Below are 22,682 nucleotides of genomic sequence, written 5' to 3'. Positions count from 1 at the left end.
AGTAGCCCATGTAAAACGAATAAGAGAAACAGGTATAATCAGTTAACTGTTGCCTCTGTTTAATCCTCTAGAAAAAAAGAGGCTCAACCAGTCCATCTGCTTCCTCTGCCCCAGGTCGTTTCAAAAGTAGCTTAGAAACGCAGCTAGTGCGGCTGAGCCGGAATGTTAGACTAATTTATGATAGTCATTTCTTGAAAAGCTGGATGTAGGCTAAAACATAACCGCACAGGTTCATTTCTTTTATTTTACAGAAAGAAAGAAACAGCCATGGAATGAAACAAAGCTGATGTTTATGGTAGAGAATAAACAACAAAGCATTGTCAGTGATCATGTAAACCAACAAAATTTGGTTTGTTTTGTGTTTTTTCCCCCTTTATTTTAAAACCTAAAAATAGGAATAAAAATGTGGTTCTTCAAAAATGACAAGAAATTTCCTATATCTGTATTTTTTTTAAAAAAATATTTATTTATTTATTTCAAAAGGTCTAACATTTGTGGCTCTGAATGAGTTTTATTTTGCTGGAAGGAAAAATAAATGCTCTTTGGATTGTAAAGGTTGCAGACCCCTACAATAGATGAGAAAGTAATCAGTATAATTTTCAGTATCAGTATACATATCTTATTATTATACTGTTTTAGGCTTTGATCAGTCCAGAGTCTAGTTAATGCATGTTGCACAACTTTATTTAAAACCTTAAGAATTGAGCCACTGGCCAAACATGAGCATAAGTCTCAATGTCTGATCAGGTCTTAGGTCTCAGGTTTGATCTGATTGTTTATGAGTTCAACATGATCACAAAAGTTATAAATGTTTCTAATATTATTATTATTATTTTTAGTATTTATGTAACAACATGTTCATGAACACAACTTTTTATTTTTCCTTTTTTTTTTTTTTATGAAACTAATACTCAGTTTAGGCACCAGCTCAGCTAATCTTGAAATAGCCTGCTGATCAATCATTTGGTTTTAAAATGATCACTCCCTCTAGGTTATTTATGAACACACCAAAGAAACAATAAAACGGTGTCCAACAACTCACACACCTAGCGAGCTGCTGAGGTAAACCCTCCAGAAAGCTTTAACTCCAGAAAGAAGAAACTCACCAAACATGAACTGAAACAGTTAACAGTTAAAAAGTTAACTTTATATAGAAAAAGAAAGAGTACAGGTTATTTTAGATTCTCAACTCTGACTGAAAGAAAAAGTAAAGTCATAACAACCTTCTGGAATATCTCTTTATTTCTCTCATCATAATAATATTCCACATCATATACCGACTGACTGTGAGAAACTTCCATTACTTTAGAAAAATGGACCACAATTATAAAAATAACTAAACACAATTTCTCACATCCTCATAACTTTTAATATGACAAAAAATAAAATAAAAAACAAAAAAAAAAAACGGAAAAAATATACAAATATGTAAAATATTTATTTTGTTTTTCATTGGCGTGAAAATGTATATGCAAGTATAATTTGCATTACTTCAAATGCACAAAAAATCCTGAAAGCAAGTTGAACATGTTATGAATCCAGTTCCCTTGTTGTATAGATAACATTTCTTCAAATTTTTATTCAGAAGTTGTTGATTTAAATTAAGAACACTGAGCAGTAACGTGAGCTGATCTTGAGAAAAGCTGAAGGCAAAAAGAAAAACTGAAGACAACAAGAATCAATGCAGTATTTACACGTTTACATTTATGTTTAACAGCAGTCTCAAGTGTCTCACTGAGGGAGCAACATAAGGACGATGTCGTAGAAGCTCAGATGAAGCCATAGATCTTGTTGCTAGGCCATTCACAGCTGAGTCATTTGACACCACAACAGAGATGACCCCTGAGCACCTTGCGTTGTGTTTTAACAGTCATGACCATGATGTTCAAACACGACATCTCTCACCCTGTGTTTGTACAGATCCCTGCCAGGCAAGTTCGCTGGGGCTCAAACATCCTCCCCTAAACAGTCTTGTTTCCACTAGGCAGTTTTTTTTAACAATCAGAATGGGCTGCATTCATCAATATAGATGCATTTCTCATCAAAACAAAGACAAGTCCACGTGAAGCCCCGATCAAATCTTTTCCACGTAGTTACCAGGGAAGAGACCTTCCTTTCCTCTAACCCTACCCGTCCACCACCCTGATGGATCTGCAGAAAACAAAACAAAACAAACAAAAAGGAGTGTTGTTATAAATTAGTCATCAACCCAAACATTTTTTTTTTTTAAATTTTCATTCTTTTGTCTACACACACCCTCTTTGACAAGATCAAACACATCATTGACATCGAAGCTGATCTCATCTGTGTCCTGGCCGATGTACTGATATAACGCCCGGCAGCGGGGGCCCTGAGGTCGCAACTGAGGTTTAGGAGCAGGAGGAGGTCGATGGCTGATGCTCCTTTTCCTCTGCTTCCTGCGACAAAGAAAGGACAAATGATAAAGGGGTGAAATGAGCTGCTAATTGCAAAGACTTGAGGTTGTTTTTATTTGTTTATTTTGTCTACTTTGGGGACAGAAAATGATCAATAATACAGGCCCATTTATTTATTTATTTATTTAACTTGTCTTGTCCAGCATCATATCAAGCAGAATGGTTGTCTGGCTGCTGTATTGTGCCAAACACATTGGCTTTGCCAAGAGGAGCTTTATGGATATAAAGCTCATAAAGCTTGAGTATTAATCCTTATTTTTAAATTTGTGTATTGCTGAATTTACATATCACTGCTGGACCTGACAAGAGGGGTGCGGAGAAAAGAAAGGAGAGAGAAAATAGAAGAGAAAAAAAAAGTAAAGAGAAGAAACAAGAGACATGAGCATGAGCTGTTCAATGTAAACAGGAAAAACCAGACAACCAGCTGCTACACCTGAAAAGAAACAGAAAACAACCTGCAACTTCTTCAAGAAAAACAAAGCTGACGTTTATTAGGAGCACCTATAAAAAGACAGACAAGCTGGGAAAAATGGCGCGCTGCCCGGCGGCTGCTGCCTCAGTTTACCTGATCCTGTTTACTCTTGGATGGGTTTGTACTGGGAAAAAAAATCATTGCACCTGTTGCAATGACAATAAAGATTCATTCATTCATTCAAAAATGATCATGAATCACAACAACAACAGCAACCCACATGAAAACAAGAACATAACTGTAGTTGTTAGGATTAAACCCACAAGACAACAAAGTGACTGTATCAGCATGCAGGTTAGTTAGCATGAATAGTGATAGTGATCAGTGATTATGCAAATGTGACCGGGTCACTGCAGAAATCGGTCCAGGAGACCAGCCGCCACCCCAAATAATTCTGGAAATAGCCTCCACACAGACAATTATAACATAAAGAAAGTCACATGTGCACAGAGAACTTCCTTTCATGAGCTGAGATTTAAATATCTGTGATTATTTTATGTAGCAGGTGTGTCAGTGAAGCAGGTTCTAGACTTAGTTCTAAATATGTTTTTCTCATTATTCATAAGGCTACTCAATATTAACATGTAGAGTTTCCTTAAGGAGAGACTGGGTTGTTATCTCCATGTTTACTGGAAGAAATTATTTTGTCTACATTCATTTCTGACCCACCTGTCATATGAATCAGTTTGAAAAACTAAAGGAACAAGTTTTCCCGTCATTACACAGTTTTCCTTCTTTCTACAGGCTGAGTTGATCTCTCTTACCCTGACATGCCTTGATCAGGCACATTAAGGAAGTCCATGTTTGCCAGGTGGTGCTGGTTTTGGGCTGGGGCTCGGTGAGTTCTCACAGAGCCCAGTTTGGGTGGGGCCATGCTTGGTGGCCTGCCATGTTTCTGAGGTGTGGAATATGTGCTATCTGACTGTTGACTGGGATGGGCCCTGGAAAACTTGGCTGCTCCATTCTGGTGCGCTGAAAGGACAGAAAATTGAGGAAAAGTAAGAACAAACTAGACTTACAATTAGAAACAGTTCAGGCTGACTTACCTCTGGTGGCTACGTGATTTCTCCCTCCACCATAAGAGTGTAGGTCAGACTTCCTGGTTGGCTCTGATGAAATAAATGAACAGTTACAACATTTGGAGCGAGGAATCCATCTGTGGTGACTTTTTCATTTGCTTTTTGACAATGCTTGTCTTTTTGTCTTTGTATTTATGATAAAAATATGAATTGCAAAGATTCACCTTCTGTTTCAAGGATCTTTAACTTCATTATTTCTTTTTACTTACTGGAGGACTTGGGTAGACCATCTCCTATTGTGATAGTGAGGGTCTTCCCGCCAGGTTTGAGCTGGGCCAGGTCCCCTTCACCCCTCTGAAACACCACCACTCTAGAGGTGCCTCCGCCCCAGCCTTCCTTCTTCACTTTAAACTCCAGTCTAAGTGAGAGGAAAGTGTGTTAGTGGCATATTTGTACAATTCCTCGTGTCAGTAAAGGGTTTGTGTTTGTCCTACCTGTCAGAAAAGGAGATTGTCAGTTTTCTCTTGGTCACTTCCTCATAGCGTTTGGTGAGCAAACTGAGAAACTCTGTCTTAAAGTTGGACTCCAAGAGACTGTCATACTGACCCTCCTGCAGGATAAAGAAATCGTCCTGTCTTGTACTGAAAAACAAACATTAAATAAATTCCAACAGCTGATTAAACCAAAATAAGGAAGCTGTACTTTTAGATGACACATAGAAGATGAAGTTTAATTTCAAGAAAGTTAAAAAAGGGACTGTGAAGGATACAAAAAACATCTTACATGTGAATATAATGATATGAAACAGCATACACCTACAGTAAGGACATGACTTTGAACTCATTGTTGGTACAATACTTGATAAAAAAATCCAGTTAAATTCTACCTTCAGTGAAAGGAGTTTAAGAGAAATAATGAAATGCAGCAGAGTAGCTCTGTAGATCATGTTCGGTCATTTATATGTTTTGATATGTCAGATCACTTAAACAACACGTAACGTAACTGCCTCTGCCCAAACGCATGGCTGACTGACCACTTCATTCTGCATCTCTTTAGCATCAACTCAAGCAGAAAATCTGAGAGCAAATTAAGTTTTAACTATCACATTAAATGCTCAGCTTCAAATATGACCAGCTGTAAATTCACCTGTTCAACTTTCACTTACAAAAAGGACATCACAATATAAAAAAATGTGAAAGTGCAATAATGTGATGCATGTGATGTGATACATAAGTGTGTACGTCACATTTTATAGCAGCTGTTGTTGGTGAGACTGGAGTTTTACAGTTATGTTGTTTAGTCCAGAGGCTCAAAAGATCTCTGACTGAATTGACTGAACTTAAACATCAGAAACAAAACAATGGCTTAAATCAGAAAATAAAGGTAAAAAAACTATTCACTCATTCAATTCTGATGCACACTTTTCCAGCTGAAATATTAATATACTGAAAGGTTGTGTACAGCATGTGTTTTGCTTCTTCTTTTAATATACCTAGGTAAGGTATAAGGTAAGTAGGTAAAGTGTATTCATATAGCAATCTTCACTGTTTAAAAGCCACTTTGTGGTAAAAAAAAAAGAGTCAATTCAAGCTGTTTCTAGTAACAACAGGAGCACTAGAAGCAGAAGTGCTTAGCATGAATTATTTAGGTGTGTTAAGTAAAAAATAAATAAATAAAATGAGGTGTTTTGTGTTCATTTACATCTACTGTATTGATCTAAAATGATAAAAACAACAGTGGATGATAAATACTATTCTTTTGTCTGTGGATTGGGCCATGAATCCTCAATAAATCAATTACACCTCCAGTTCTGAATCTGACTTTGTGATTTCTCTAATTCCTGTTTCATACTGTTTTTATCATGATATAATTATTTTCTGTCTCAACTCTTAATTACAAAAGTCACTATCGCTGTGCTGACAGCTGGATAGGATTTACAACTCTGAGTCACTATCTATTTGCAACTCTGTTTGCTGCACCGAGTTTAGTAAATGTCTGCTTTCGAGTGCAGACAATTGTTTGTGTGTGTGTGTGTGGAGGAGAGGGGGGGAGATAAGAGTTTGAAACCAAATTTAACCATCTACCCTTCACACATGTTTGTGGTTAGCAGAACCCAAGCATTGCTACCCTTTAACATGACTAAACTGTCTTTGTTATCTGATGATATATAGTAGACATAACTAATATGTTATGAGTGTTATCTCGAGTTCATTAGATAATTATCAGATGATCTTGAATGACATTCAGAAACCTTTTCTGGTGTGGTGTCTCACGGCTTTTTTGCATGATGAAAATAAGTTTTCAATTCTGAATTTAATGGTAAAAAAAAGGCATTTTTAATCTAATCACCAAGTTTTTAGTTTTTGCAATAACAGAAATAAAAATGAAAAACAAAAATAAATAATTCTTTTTAAAAAAAAACTAACACCAGAGTGTGATATTGGCTGAATGCAGTATGGAGCCAGTGTTATACAATATATTTTTATTTTTCTGTTCACAATATATTAATTATATCATACGACAACCTGACATAAATCAATACATTTTCACATTGTTATCATTATCACAGAAGCAGGCTCAATATAATCATGAACATAAGTCTTGAGAGGTATCCTTTACTTACAAAATAATCTCAAAGTGTTTTATCCAAGATCTGTCAATGAGTTCGATCAGGAATTCCCAAGAGGAAGAAAATGTTTTTATTATTTATCTGTTTGTGTGATTTAGTTTCAATTCCCATTCCTATCTTTGGGCTGGGTTATTCATGCATGTTAAACAGTTCCTGAAAATATCACACTATTAGTTGGTGTGACATTTAAAAGAAGAACTAATTCTGTAAATGTCCGGCACAGCAGAATGTGATCATACGCTATATTTACTCTTGCAGCAGCAGATGCTTGTCACACTTTGGTTAATGACACAGTAGAAGGCTTGCTCTGTATTTATCACAATTTTAATCACAAATGTTTTAATTAGCGAGCTAAGTTGTGAACCTCTCGTAAAATGGAGACCTACCTGAGAGAGACGCCGATAATGCTTCCAAACTCCAGCTTCCGTTTTAGCACCTCTTTGATCTGCCCTTTCTCTGGTCCTTTCTTCACCTTCTCACGACCAATCAGATAGATGCCCTTAGGGGTCAAGATCAAGTCTCTTTTGATAGACTATGAGGGGAGAAAAGAAGGGAGAATTAAAGGAAATGCCAGAAAGGAGAAGAAGACTTAGTGATGGGTGTTTTAATTTGAATCATCTTGCCTCTCAAGTCAAAGTTTCTCACCTTGAACCTGCGGTCAAACTTGTTGACTGAGTCAGCAAAGTCAACACGCTCCCTCTTTGTCAGGAACTGTCGCAGCTCAGGTCTCTGCTCCAGCCCGAGGTAGTCTCCAACAAAGTTCCTGTTGATGCTGTTCTTCCTTCGTTCTTTGGAGTTATACAGGATGTCTGAGGCTGAGTGGCAAGATGAAGGGCAATTATTTAAAATCAGATGTCAGAATTTGTAAAATAATTATTTTTTTTTTTTTAACCCCTTACCCTCTTCTCTCATCTGTTCGTACTTCTTCCTGGCAATGTATCGTCTCCAGGACTTCTGTATGATCCTGGCAAAAGTGTCAAACTTCCTCTCCCTCATCTCCTCCAGCAGAAACAGCTGAACAGGAAATAACATGTGGTAAAAATGCAATTTTTAAAAAATCTTTTCAATCTTTATTTTAATGGCTTTTAATATTATGTTATGTTTGTTGTCCACTAAGTTCAAAAAGTGCTTGCAGAGAATCCCAAAAATAAAAGTAAACAGTGCAGAGAATTATGTTTTTAATGTTTTATTACAATGTACCACTTTTTAAAAAACTCTTTAAATGTCTTATACCTAAGATAAGTTGGTTATTATGAAGCCAAAATACCACCTATAGAGTAAAATATATTCTGACAATACACATATTTGGATCTCTGTACCGATTCTGGGTTCTTAACGAAGATTTTGGAGCGTCCCATCTGGTATTGGTCATTATCCATGTTGACAGACCGGAGGAGATGAAGGACCCCCTGCTGCTCTGGTCCCCTCCAGCATGGCCATGTTTCAGCTGTTAAAATGGCATACCTGTATTCAACAAGCACACACAAAAGCACACCAAACACCACACACAGAGGAGTTCTTGAATTATTTTGTTCTTTAATGGCACATAAACATAATTCATGAAGCTGTCAAACTCACCTCAACAGAAACTTATTGAAGACCCTGCGGTATGCAAAGCCAGCTCTTCGCACACGAATGTTTTCTCGCAGACCGAGGTATTCGACTTGATGCTTGGCCCTAGAAGCAGATGGGAAACCCACATTAATCAAGAAGGGTTTTCTGATTTATGTTTTATTGGATGCGTATGTGTGACAGTGAGCCTGCAGACCTGCTCTCCTCCCAGTCTTTTGGCCTTTTTGTCTCATTGGGTTTGATACAGCGGATGTAATGAGGAGTGCACTTCATCAGAGTGTTCACCAGATCATTGGCTTGTCTCTGTTGGCAAAATAATTGTGCTGTTACAGCACAAAACATCCATCTTTTCATAATGCTGTAGGGTTAAACTAAGGAAAATGACTTTCACCTTGATCTTCGAGCTGGCTGTGGTTGGCCGGCCTTTCTTCTCTGTGTTGAGGTTTTCAGGGAACAAACTACGAATGAAGTTACTAAAACAGATTTTCTTGGTAAGTTTTTGCATTTCTTTTCTTTGCTAAAAATGCCAGACGTTAAGCCATTAGATAAGAAATGGAGACTTACTATTCGCTGCTTTGCATGAGCTCAATGAGATCAGGAAAGAGGACGTCCCGATTTCTCTCACAGAAGCCGTTAATATCATATGACACCTGAGACAGTTGAATTTTATAAATGTTTATGCAAACTTTACCAACAGCACAATTGTTCTCATTCCTGTTTATGTAACAAACATCTCTTCAAGGCTGCAAATCAATAATCAAACATTTAATATTTCTGCTGTATTCTGGACTGGTTTCAGGTTCCTACCTTCCCGGCATAGTGATGCACGACAAAGCCAGAGTTCCAGCTGTTGAAATGCTCATGTGTTCCCACGGCAGCCTGCAGTTTCTGCAGCAGAGTGCCATCTGCACCCTCTCCTTTGGCATGCATGGTGGCACACACATCATCCAGCACGCTCATAATACCAGGAGGGTTCTGCAATTAAAAGATAACTTTTTGAACACTTAAATGGAAAACATTACAACTTGTACCTCATGTTTAAAAAATTTTGTGTGGAAAAATATATCCCACAAATACGACCCCCACAGTGTGTAAAATTTGTCATATGATAATGAGTGCTGAGAACAATCTGTCCATCCTCATTTATTTATGAAAGGATGCAGTTATGAGCTTACCAATTTATTTTCAATAAGGTCACACACAATCTTGTTGTTGAAGTACTCGATGGGCGTCCACTTGATGCCTTCCTGAACATACTCTTCCTGAGAGAAAATGTTAGAAGAATCAAACATAGGTTTAAAATGAATAAACTGAAACCTGCAAGGTCAAATCAAGAAATGTTCAAATAAAACAGAAACTGTATTTACCTGCTCAGCCTTCAAAGTGAGTTCAATAAAGATCTGCTGCAGTTTCTCATTGACAAAATTGATACAAAACTGCTCAAACCCATTTTTCTGAGGAAGCAAACACAACACAGTGAATGTTACATGACTGCCAAATAAACCCTGCTGTCCTGTATTATCTGTGAAACAGTGATTTTAAGTTTTATTACTGGCCCATAAATGTTATGCATCTGTAAGCTGCAAGAGCACTAACCTGGAATATTTCAAAGCCATAAATGTCGAGCACCCCGATGCTGAATTCCTCATATGGCTTTTGAATGGCTTTGTTGATGGCCTAAAGCAGACAGCCAGAGTGATATAAAACAAGTCTCTGCTGAAATCAAGTGAAAGATTAATTTTGTTTAGTCTGTTTTTGCTGAAATGCATTAGAAAAAGTGAACAACCTCCACCAGGAAGTCAAAGAGGCGTGCATAAAGAGCTTTGGCCAGGGCATCGCGGGTGTAGGTGGCCTGCTCCTGATTAAGAGTCACGTTAATGGACTCAGACTTCCCTCCCCACTTTGAATCCATCTTTCGACTGGTCAGCTTGTCCTGCAGGCGGTTTGGGTCGATACCCAGCAGATAGGCAGGAAAGGCAAGCACTGGTACAGATGAAAGCAAAGTTGTGTACAAATTAACATAATTATATTGGTTATAGATAAAAACAGGTATACAGACTACATGTCAATAAATCATATCTTTCCACAGTGAAAACACACACAGGCAATAGGTGCAGGATGGCTGTTTTGAGAATCCCTTCTCATATCCCCAAGGGTGAATAAGAATATGTGTGCACATGCATGGGAGAGGGATTCAATGTGTGCATTTACTGTGTGACAGCAAGGTGTGTCAGTGAGTGTGTGTGATTCACTCACAGTCTGTGCTCTCCACCTGCCCATAGTTGCCTGCCTCTATGAAACTGATGTTTCCCAGGTGAAGGATACCTGCAATGATCTGCAGGACCTGAGTCTGGATGTCACTTGGGATCCCAATCACCTGCATGGCTTCCTGGAAACCACAGCATAAAAAACAGAATGTGGAGAAAAAAAAAACAAAAAAAAAAACCCTGCATAGGTTGGGAAGTGGTGACTGTGTGTGTCTCTGTGTGTGAATGCTTGTAGAGTAAAAGTGCTTTGGGGGATAAGCAAGACAAGGAAAATGTGACATACATAATGTCCATTTATTTACCATAAATGCTCCTCTCATCATAGGAAGCCTTCTGATACTCAGTTCACCTGTTTTTCTTATTTTCCAAACCCCTCTATCCCTTTCCCTTATTCCTCCTCATCCTTTCTCATACCTACCATTTCTGCTCCTCTCTTTCCATCCAATCACCCTTCTTTATTCACCCCTTTACATATTCACCCTTGCCTTCTTCTGTTCCCCTTTTTCCAGATCAAGGGTATGTCATCAGCTCTGATCAATGGCCTTCTGAGGAAGAGCCCCCTCTCTGAGCCCCTGTCTTCTTATAATTTACAACACTTCCCAGATAAGCCTAAGAGGACCTTTTCACTTCCAGCTTTCCTTTGCACCATCTTATACTTTGGTTTAAACCAGTAGCTTACCATTGCGGTAAGATACTAGTGACTGTTAAGGCTTTGGCATAATGAACAAACTGCAGTTGGACCCCGATCAGAACCATCAAAAGTTTTTGGCCATTAATTTCTTATAATGTAATCAGTAGTATTTTGACCTGCAATGGACTTCACTAAATCATTACATGGACACATCTGATAACAGAACTGTAAATTAATTCAGATGTATTACAAGATTTAAGGTGCAGTATATCTAAATTGAGCTTTAAGGTTAATATCAGCTGACCTCTCAATAGGTTTGTTTCCTTTAAGTAAACCTTCACTTTTGATCCACCTCCAATCTCTTCTGTAGATTTACATCCTTTAAAAAGTCCATAAGAGGTTACACTAATTGAAAATTACTGGTTATCAATTAGCCTTGTTGCCTATAAGGCCCACTAGCAAGTTATTATAGTTAATCTGTTATTGAGGCAAAAATAAATGACTGCATACAACTACTGTTGTATTGTTTCCACAGTCAGTACCATAGTCTCCTGGAATTCTTTGTTGTCATTGGTCCCATCCACCTTGTATGTTCCAGACTGGTTAAGGTAGTAGTAGTACTCTGGGGTCATGATGCCCAGGCCCTCTCTCTGCTGAGCATTGGCACCCTCTATCAACTGCAAGATAAAAGTGCAGGTACAAAATAAGTCACAGTTTGGACCTTATCTGAATGTGGCATTTTCCAATTTATGAAGCACTAAGTGTATTTTGAAGAATTTTGACATTGAACTGTGTCTGTGATCATCAGCTTCTGACCTGATAGTAAATGTGGAAGTTCCTCTCATTCTCATTCTGGCTCACCACCCTCGACTTCTCCAGCAAGAAGTTTGAAATTTTGCCTCCGTCTGGTTCTCCTCCTCTGCTGAACTGAATTTCAAAGTACTTCCCCTGAAAGGAGCAAAAACAAAGCTAATACTCCAGGGTTGACAAACTGGTCTCTGAGCAGATAATATCTGTGATATTCGATCAGCAGAACATGTGCAGCACACAAGACAAAGCTGAAGAAATCCCCCTTTTTGTGCATTCAAGCAACACTGCATCCATGTATGGGCAAGAATACAGCAAGTGTGCATCAAATGGCAGCGGTCCATTAACAAATGATTCAAAGGTGACAGGAAATTTTACAAAATGATGCATGTGCACGGGCATGCTGGTGTGGTTTAGGTGTGAAGTTTGTGTTTTAGGACCCCATGATTTTGAAACATGTGGGGTGAAGTGAAATGGGTCTTTTTGTGCATCAAATTAGCATAACAACCTAAATAACATTTTTTGGTGCATTATATCAATATAACTAATTAATAATTGACCTCATTGATTTCATATTAACAAAAAATACTTCTAATGGATCTTTATGGGTTAGCCTAATAAATCTACAAGTATGCTACTAGCTGAACAGGGTTATACATTAATCTATATGCTGCTGTTTATGATGTTCAATATCTTGGTTTAATCAATTGCAGGCTCATTAGCTTTGCATTAGTTTGTACAGTGATTGTCATTTCACAGTTTTGGGGTTCTATGTCTGCCAAATGTCAAATGAGCTGGAGACAAAAACATGATTGACCCTATTTAAAATGTGAATAAAAAAAAAATCCCATTATCATTTCTTGAGTCATCCATAATTAGTCATAAAGAAAAACAATGTAAATCTACTAATTTATGATGATAGAAAAACACATGCTTCATCAGATAACATTCATGGTTGGTGCTTAATTAAAAGTGTTACTCACAAAACGACTGGAGTTGTTGTTGCGGACGGTCTTTGCATTACCAAATGCTTCCAACAGAGGATTGGACTGCAGGATGATGTCTTTTACATGCTTTAGGAGACAGAGTGACAGAGTCAAAGCACATAATACCCCCCACACAACACTGCAAGAAGATTAAAGGCATTTTGAGTCATTTTGGGAGGATGAGTCGCTTGCTGTCGTCTCTACCTGCACTTTTGGGCCGCCTCCAGACACCTTGGAGATGTAACCCATGATGTATTTGGCAGCCACTGTCTTTCCAGCACCACTCTCGCCGCTAACGTGAAAGCGTAATACACATCAGTCGGGACAAATACAAATCAGAGACCACTTATAATACATCATTATAATAACAGGGATTTATGATTAGAAAAAAATGTGAGTTTAAAAAACAGACAGTCGTGATCACCTAATAATGACACACTGATTCTCTCCTTCGATCATCATGTTTCTATACATGTTATCAGTTAAAGCGTAGATGTGTGGTGGATTCTCATACTGGGCCTGCAGGAAGAAACAGATCACTTACAGATAATGAAGACTATATTTGCAGGAAGAACCACTGCACCACAAATGCCACGACTTTGCAGAAGTTGATGTGAAGAATTTTACTCACGGCTCCTTGGTAGAGTTCAATCTCTCTGTCTGTGAAATAAGGCATCTGTTTAAATGGGTTCACAGATATCAACACAGGGCCGATGTAAGTCTGAGGTGATTAGTTCAGGAAAATTTGTGAATATTGTACCATATGTTTAGATTAAAGCTTGAGTTGTAGAGGACTTTTTTTTATTTTATTTTATTTAAAACTTTTTCAAGTTGATGTTTTGAATAGCAAATAAGTGAGATTGAGCAGCAGTGACATTCCAGTGATTTAGAATAGGTTTATGAAAAACTTACAGGTACAATTACAGGAAACGCATCAGATAAGAAAAATAAAACCTTTTTTTGCTATTTGTTTGCAGTGGATTTTATATGAAAGCTCCTGCTTTGCTGAGCGAGCCGCTATGTTCTCTCCAGATGGAGAGAGAGAATCACTTTAAATCTATGCTCAAAGACTAAAAGTGTCCCTAAAACAGCAAAGTAAGGAGAAACCCAAGAAGAGAGTGGGTGTGGACCCACCATCACACAATTCTAGTGGGTCACAATACATCTGTATGTTGCTTCTGTTAAGTAAAAACGAAGGGCAGTCTACTTTTTATTTTTATTTTTAGTGGTGTAGCAACACAAGCAGCAATATGACATGAAATCTTTTTTTGACTGACGTATCTGTTAAATTTCTTCGGCTGACTGAGGATTGCTGCATTTTGAAAAAAATCACTGATGAGCATTTTATCAATTAAACATCACCAGAATTGAGCACATCAGACTAATTGCTGGTCAGACAGTACAAGTCAGACAACCCTTTTATGATAGAAATTCAGAAACATCTGTCTTTCAATTAATAAACATATTTAATTATTTTTTTCACATGTCTGAACCAGACATAATGATAATCATTTTAAAAGATTTTGACACACTTCACCCAAAATTCAAGTTATTAAAACTTTTGAACCCACGGAACCACACAGCCAACATGGTGGTGGTGGAAAAACTGATGCTGTGACTTCATTACAGCATGACCTCAGAGTTTCCTGAAAATGAATGTCACAGTTTTGACCATCACGGAGAATAAAGACAGAATGTACTTCCTGATTACTCTGAAAAATGTCCTGAAAAATGACTGTAAGGATTGGGATCCTTTGATTGTCAACTGAACACTGGCAATGAGTTGATTTAATGATTATTTATCATCTAAATGATCCATGAATGAAGTTATTAATCAGATGTAAAGACCTCGTTATCATATATTTTAGATGTACTTTTACTTAAGGTAATGCTAGTTGTTCTTGCATGCAAATTAATTTCTTTTATTTGTTTTGTGCACTAGAGATAATTAAAGCTGTGCTTTAAGAAGAAGGAAGCGGTCTGTTGAGTCATGCAGTTCATGCAAAGAGGGAAGAGTGAATGTCTCGCTTTTATGCCCATATATGTTTGCTTTATTGTTTGACGGTGCAATCAAGGTTTTCAGTAAGCGAATCTGTAAGTTTGTAGGTGGAGTTCAGCGCACAGGGGTTTTTGCAGCAGACACAAAAATAATGTGTTTGATACCAGAATATTAATGCCCCTCAGCATACTTTTTAAACATCTACTTATGGTGGTCTTATAGCTCACCATCCTCTCCCACAAATTTTGTAACTCTGCTCATCGAGATCTCAACTAGATGTTTTTAGGCCCACCTGTAGCTTCAGCTGTCACTAATCTTCCCATGGTCCATTTAAAATGGCTAAGATTACGTTACTTATGTTACAGACAGTAATGACAGTAGTCAAATTAACAGTTTGTAGGATACAAAGATGTAATCATCCATGTATCTCTTCTTCAGGTTTTCCACGATAGCATCCTCATTGATCTTGGACAGCAGGACCATGTCATCCACTCCGCTTTGCTTCACATTTTGACTCTGCCAGTGGTACTTTGCCTAAAACAGACAGTAGAGAAAGACATAGAAATCTCCACATGGGCTTGAGAGTACTTTGTGGTTTTCGTCAAGAACTTTCAAATCTCAGAAATCTGAAGCTGGTGGAACAATATTGTTGTCTGCCATTGCAGCTCAGTCTCACATGTGAACATGTACTAGTTACACTTGTCCATTTGTCCAAGACATAGTGCAGTGAAGGTGCAGAAGAATGTTGCCTGTTGTCTTGTTTAGAGCATGTTTATATAACATGATGATAACCTGTAACTATGTATAATACATATTTAAGCTTGAACCGTATATGTTTTATGCCATACTCTCATTTACTCTAATTGACAGCAAAGCTACAAAAGCACAAAGGTCTTGGATGATGTTGAGAGGGGTGGTGATCATATGCAGCTGTCTTGTCTTAAGCCAGCATGCGTGTCATCCTACTTCCTTATATGACCATGTTATAGTTGTGCAACCCCATTTTTGTGACTATTTCACATGATATAAAACGTAGGCATTGCTAAGAAAAAGTGGCACGTGTACTTCAAAAGTTTCCTCAAATGCTTACATGTGTCTATTAAATGTTTCTGTGTGTCTATGAGACTGCAATGACTGAGGGAATGTCTTAAAAACTGTTTTTGGAGATCTACACCTTAAAAATGAAAAGAATAATTCACATTTAACATAGTTTCTCTGTGTTTCTTTGCAGTGTTTTGAAATGATTGATTTATAATTGTTATTAAAACTCTATGTGTATATTTAAATATGTTAAACATTTAAGAAGAACAAAGAAACGGAAAGAACAAGAGATGTCAATAAGGACAAAAGGAAATAATTCAGAAGGACAAAACAATATCAAATGGCTTTAGTTTCACATGAATTCGATTAGGAAGTATTAACAAACAAGTTCTGTTCTGACATTAGACATTTTTTTGAGAATACCTACTGTGGTTGACATTACAGGAAACTGAGACTGGTTGCCAAGCAACTGGTCACAGATGCGGTTAGCTCATTTTCTAAGTTGGACTTTGTAGAGAAGTGTTTTCAGAGCACTTCCAACACACTAAAACCTGAGGTTGCAGTAAACAGCAACAACTCATGCAACTTTAATGGTTGTAGCGTGTTGAAATGACTTTTTGCAACTATGAAGCTTTTCTCGTATTCCAGTCAACTGTTGTTGAAACCAGAGAAACCTTTTTTTTCCAAGAGATGCTGGCCTGTTTGATGTGTGAAGCCTAACAGGATTTGTCACTGGCAAAGTGGTTAAGCTGTGGTTTATTTCTTTAAGACATTTCTTGCCTCATAGTGACTCACTGTATACCTCACAAGCTACCTTAAAAGTTTTTCTGTTGTAGTTTTTAAACATGGATTGCATGCATTTTAACATCAGTTTCTACTGAATGAAGTTGGTCTTTGCATCTTAGCCATTCAACAGAACAGATTGATGTCACATTGATATCTCGATTTCAACATTATTTTTTTTTACTCGTGAAATTGTCACATTTATAAATATTTAATTTTTTTTTTTTTTTTATTATTTTCTATGTTCTGTTTTGGAAAATATCAGAGAAAAGATTAAATGTGATGTGTTCCATTCCATCTTAATGTTTCAAAAGAATAAAGATAAATCTCATAATTTTAAAGAAATGTGACAGAAGAGATGGAGGAGATAGACAGACACAGACTTAGCTACACAATATCCCGGGTGTGTTATATATATGTGTGGTCACTCAGTTTTTGTTTCTATATTTAAATACCCTCAAGAAGAATTTCTGACAAAGCTCATAAGTAAATATAAATATATGAATACAAACACATAGATATATTTAGCTTTATTTGATATCACCTGTATGTTTCTTCTTACTGCACCTGTACTGTTGCAACAAAGCAATTTCCCCGTTGAGGGATTAATAAAGGTTTTCTTATTCTTATTCATTATTTTAACTCCAACACAGTTTATCACATGGGGGTTATATTATACATAAAGCTATTTCACTGAGCTAAAAGATTCATTATTATGTTATTTTTCTGTTACAACAAAGCTGATGAAACTTAAAACACAGTGGATAGATTTACAGTCAACTATCTGGGTCATTTCCAAACCTCTGAATTTTATTTTTAATGTAATCAATGTTTATGAATTTTGGACATGCTGAAACAGGAAGTTAAGTTCTTAGAAATCTGACTTCTGGATTATTTTTATTGGTCTGACACAGCTGGTCAAATGTCAGCTGTTTGCTAGATTGCACCTGTATTATTGTGCAGATCTTGTGTCATGATTTGTTCAAAAGCACAACTTGACCTGATTGTTGAACCCACTAGTGTCTTCAGTCACCAGGTACTCTCAGCATAAACAGTGATGTGAATGAAACTTAGTCTTGATCAGCTATTCTTCCCCACAGCAGCTTTCAATAGATGCTTCAGATGTTCAAATCTTCTTAAAGCACATTTAGACAGGATGAGATCTTTTACTAAAGAATTACAAGAAAAACACACAGCTAAGCTCAGGTTTCATTGAGAAGCACTGAATTCTTTACCCAAGGCTCATTAATTTGCTTGTGAGAAAAAAAAATCAAATATTTAAAGCTCTGACAACTACAATTTGCCAATCACCTGTTGCAATGTGGTTTTTGCAGAAGTCTCAATAGCTAAGATCTAAATATTTTGCCGCATCAAAAAGTTAGGATAAAAAAAAGAGAGTTGCCCTCCAAGACTTGTCACCATCTCATCAATTACTTCTTTCAGACGTCATCCTTCCTCCTCTGTTAGGGTGTCAGTCATTTTTAAATAGACAAATATGTTGCGTTGACCTTTCATCACATCATAAAGAAAACAGATTTTTTCTTTCATTTGCTTATTTTTAATCACTTCCCCCTGGAAACTACCTGTTAGGTGATGGTTTTAAAAGATTGCCTTGGCATGTCACGACTTCACCAAATAAGACAGTGTCATTTTGGATGTGTGGGGATCATTTTTAGCATGAGGAGGAAGTGTTGTGACTGAAACTACAGGCCTCTCCCGTAGTCCACTTCCTCTCTAACATATCATCTCTGCCTCTTGTGAAACCCTGTAAACTTTGTACATGTTACTGGTTCTCTTCCTGCAGCTGCCTGAGGTTTTCTTTGTTAGACCCCTGAGAACTCAAACAATGTGAGAGAACCCTTAAGCTCAAAATGTTCTTTTTAAATCATAATAATGTATTTTTCTGCTTATTTAAGCGTGAATGCAGCATTTTATGTCTCTATCTCCTCATATGTCTGATTTCAGTAGGTGTTTTTTGACTTCCATTAGTCAAATATATTTCCTAAATGCAACCTCAAAGTTTATAGTAAAGTAATGAAAAGTACCAATCAAAAGTTTAGACACACTTCCTTATTAAATCCAAAGTGTGTCCAAACCTTTGACCAGCAGTGTATGTAGACGCTTCAGTGAGAGGCTTGTCCTTAAAAAGAGGAAACTCATTCTGCTGCTTCTTTAAAGACATTGAATTTCCTTGAAGGGACATGCTTTCACATGCTTTTCACATGCACAAATAGACATTTAAGAACCAAACTGCCTCCTTTAGCTTGTAAAACAAAATATTCAGACAGCTTTAATCTGTACAAAAACTTCTAAATAAGTCATTTTAAACAGAATGAAAGTGAGGTACTGTACCATTGTTCTTTTGAGCCTCCCCTCTTCAGATGCTCACTATTCAGAGTGTGTGTTTGCTTCTGTGCTGGTACAATCCACAATTTGTCCTCCTCAGACTGCAGTTATCACACAAGGGGACTGTCAAAACCAACAGCAGTCAGCGACCTGTACAAGACATCCAGGTCAACATTCAAACTCATACTTCCTCATACTCCCACAGACAATGTGTGAAACAAGAACTTAAAGAGACCTCGCGCTGTGATGCACATACTCACCACGCAAAGCTGAACAGCTACTTCTGTATTTTTCCCATGCTCAGAGTCATCAGGCAGAGCACTGGATTAAGTATTGACCAATGATAGCATTTGTTAAATGCAGGTATCTAAGTTTTACACCACAATTAGTCAGTCCAATCCTTGTGCCACACAGCAGACAAGTGTTCATGGCAACAACAGCCACAAGGGCATAATTATCTCCAGCATCTTAGCAAATGATGGGTGTTTCACTTGTGAAGTGCTAGCTCCACCCAGCCTGTGGTTGCTTCACCTACATTTGCAGTAAGAGAAACTGTGTCTTCTAACGCCCATAATAACTGATGGGTTCAGGAAGAGTGCATACAAGTGTAAAGCAGTGCTGGCTTTGATTTGTTTTGTGTTATGGTGAGGTTGAATGTTTGAAGCTCTTTCTCACTGGGCATCAGTCTGTGTAGATCTTGTCTCAGACATTTTCTATTATGATCCTGTTTTTTGTAATTTAGCATTTCTTTGCATCTGTTATACCCACTGTATGATTTATTCATACTGACATGGTGTTTTTCTGACTCAAAGCACCAGTGATGGCCAGATTACAGGAGATAAATTGTCCCTGTTTACCTTGCATTCTGCAAAAGAAGATAATCTGTTCAGCTTCATTTCCAGGTAAAATTTCAACTTATTCATGCAAACTGTCAAAAAATGTCAAATCTGAACAATCTGTGGCTGGTCATAAGGTTAACTGATATCAACCAAAATCATTATTTGAGATTCACCAGTGGAGCTTTCCTCCAGCTAAAGTGTGGAAACTCTGTGATTGGTGACAACTGTGGTGGAACTAACTCCACAGCAGGATTTGGAGTACACAGAAGAGGTAAACATCTGGAGAGCTGGTGCAGGAGCAATGACCTCTGCATCAATGTGCAGTAAATAAAGGAAATGATTGTGGACGACCGGACAATCAAAACCATCTTGCCTCTTCTGTCCATCAGTGGAGCTGCTGATGAGGTGGTTTCCAGCTACAAGTATTTGGGAGTCCACATAACTGAGCACCTCATCTTGAGTAAGAACACTTCCTGTGTGGTGCAGCTTACCAATGCCTCTTCCTTCTTCAGAGGGGCTGAGCAGGACAGTCCTTGCAGTTTTCAACTGGTGGTGCTGCAGAAGCTATTCAGCTGCAGACAGAAAGGCCCTGAAGAGAGTGGTGAAGTCTACACAGGAGCTCACCGGCAGCAGCCGGCCCACCGTTTGTGTCATTTACAGCAGTAGGAGCAAGAAAACAACCTCCAGCATTATGAAGGATCCCACACAGCCTGTGTTTCTCCCATCAGACAGGAGGCTGGGCAATACCTGAACCAGAACCAGCAGGTTCAGTAGGAGTTTATACCCTGGTGCCGTAACACTGTTTAGCTCAAGTCACAGCTTGGACAGCTGTCTGAGATGTGTACTCTTGATGTTCAGTGTCATGTGCAATATGCTTATATCATAACACTATGTGCAAGATGTTGCAATATTTTGTGGAATAAGCTGCATTACTATTATGTGCAAGTTCTCACTATAACACTTAATTGTGCAATAATCTGTTTACATCACAATACCTTTACTCACAACCAGAGTGCGAACCATACCGTGGGCTTAGGGGGAGCCGCTTTTTTGCATTTCCTATCTTTTTTCGGCAAGTAAGAACATGATGCCAGCTGATATTACAGCTTGCCCCACAGAACATAGGCGTACCAATACATAATGGTTAACAACTCTTATGCAACAATAATACATAACAGGTGCAAATGTCCCTTGCAAAAAAATTTTTTACCACTCTTTTTGCGAAGCTCAACTTATGTAGTTAATATTCCCCACATATCACACACGTACACAGCGATGCTTGCCATACACAATATAATGAGCAATGATAGTTTCCCATATTGTAAATAGTTAAAGCAGGTCTTACCTTACCTTTTACGCATTTACTTCTTTTATTTTGTATTTAACGTAGATCTACAGGAAGTTTAACTTGGAGCGCCGCCATGCTTCAGTGGTCACAATAATTACAGCATCCATAGTCATACTTTAGGCCACAGTGAATCTGTGAGCAATCAGCATACATTTTATTGTCAGTATTATATAGCTCCCCCAACATTTCACAAATCCTGTTTCTAGGGGAGCTCATGTTTCATTAAGGGGAGCTATAGCTCCCCCAGCTCCCCTGTGGTTCGCACCCTGCTCACAACTTTCTTTATCTTTGTTTATTTTTCTTCTTATCCTACTTTTAATACATCGGTTGCCTTGTTTATGCCTGTTTTATATGTTTTTTTTTTAGCTGTCTATGCCTCAATACAAAACCTGTGGGCTGTAATTTTATTTCCTTGCGTTAAACATGCTGAACAATAAAGAATCCTGAATCTTACATAGGTTGTGTGAGACAGCAGAGCTGATCCAATATAACACAAACCAGGTTAATCGTTTAAATTGAGGGATAAGACTGCAGTAGATTTAGTTTTTTGTTTGAACTGAAGGTTTAAAATTCTCTTCATAATGGCAAGAATGTGTTTTACTTCATAAAACTCTGTTTGAAGATTGCATTAGAAATATCTGATGTATTTACAAGTAAATCTCATCTGAGTCATCTGACTCTTTTTTAAGAGTTTATTCCACTGACAACTGGTGTCTGTCTCACCCAGAAAAAAGGAAGACGTCTACACGTCACTTTTTCCATTAAGGCAGTCAGACAAATAGGTGGCCATATTATTGTATCTGAATGTTTGTGCAGACACAGATATAATAACAAGGTATGAGGGAAGGATTTTGAGGGCACAATGCAAATTAAATCCATCCATCCATTTTCTATACCTGCTTATTTCAAAGCAAGGTTGTGATTAGCAATTAGCAGGTGAGTAGCAGGGTACACCCTAAACAGGTCGCCAGCCCATCGCAGGGCTAATACAGAGAGATAAACAACCACACACACACAAAAACTCTTGGGAGAATTTAACATGCATGTCTTTGAACTGTGGGAGGAAGTCAGAGTACTTCGGGAGAACCCATGCATACACAAGGAGATCATGCAAACTCCACACAGAAATACACTTTAACCTGGAACCTTCTTGCTGTGAGGCAATGGTGTTAACCACCACACCGCCATGCAGCCCACATGTCCCATGTCTTAAATCAGCATTGCGCCTTGTTTAACCCCATAAAAATTCTTCAGTTTTTGCCTAAAACTGATTTTTATGGATAAAACACTGTTGTGGACCACTTATTTTACTGGACTACTTTTATTGGACCCTTGCTGATGTAGCAGCACTGTTTTAGTTGCAATATCATCGACTACTGGAGTACATTATGGCATCAAAGATAAATTGCATTTGGGATTGGTCTGAAATAAGTGTTTACTGAATCCACAGTGATGATTGTAGCCTGGAACAGATACATCACTCAAATCTCAAGAATCGTAGCTTTTCT

At 37.8% G+C, this 22,682-nt stretch overlaps 1 protein-coding gene across 2 annotated transcripts; it reads right to left on the bottom strand.

Annotated features, from left to right (window-relative positions):
* Positions 1-1,229: 1,229 nt before the first annotated feature.
* myo1f (myosin IF) lies at positions 1,230-19,399 on the bottom strand. Of its 2 annotated transcripts, XM_042007172.1 has the most exons (29): positions 19,248-19,399; positions 18,994-19,137; positions 15,223-15,351; positions 13,450-13,539; positions 13,243-13,337; positions 13,023-13,110; positions 12,816-12,905; positions 11,842-11,973; positions 11,568-11,702; positions 10,384-10,516; positions 9,914-10,110; positions 9,724-9,804; positions 9,495-9,581; positions 9,303-9,389; positions 8,935-9,102; positions 8,692-8,777; positions 8,519-8,600; positions 8,324-8,430; positions 8,134-8,232; positions 7,875-8,019; positions 7,455-7,569; positions 7,201-7,370; positions 6,942-7,087; positions 4,421-4,567; positions 4,196-4,344; positions 3,954-4,016; positions 3,672-3,879; positions 2,257-2,417; positions 1,230-2,151 (listed from the first exon to the last, which is right to left on the bottom strand). In XM_042007172.1, exons 2-29 carry the CDS (start codon positions 18,994-18,996, stop codon positions 2,075-2,077), a joined length of 3,270 nt encoding a protein of 1,089 aa, XP_041863106.1. In that variant the 5' UTR covers positions 18,997-19,137; positions 19,248-19,399; the 3' UTR covers positions 1,230-2,074. The 2 variants fall into 2 exon arrangements, with proteins under 2 accessions (XP_041863106.1, XP_041863107.1); XM_042007173.1 differs by lacking the exon at positions 19,248-19,399 and having other exon boundaries at positions 18,994-19,172.
* Positions 19,400-22,682: the final 3,283 nt, after the last annotated feature.

This window comes from Melanotaenia boesemani, chromosome 14 (assembly GCF_017639745.1).
Source record: "Melanotaenia boesemani isolate fMelBoe1 chromosome 14, fMelBoe1.pri, whole genome shotgun sequence".
NCBI lineage: Eukaryota > Metazoa > Chordata > Actinopteri > Atheriniformes > Melanotaeniidae > Melanotaenia > Melanotaenia boesemani.
The sequence above is the reverse complement of the archived record's forward strand: the minus strand, read 5'-3'. Positions and strand labels throughout refer to the sequence as shown.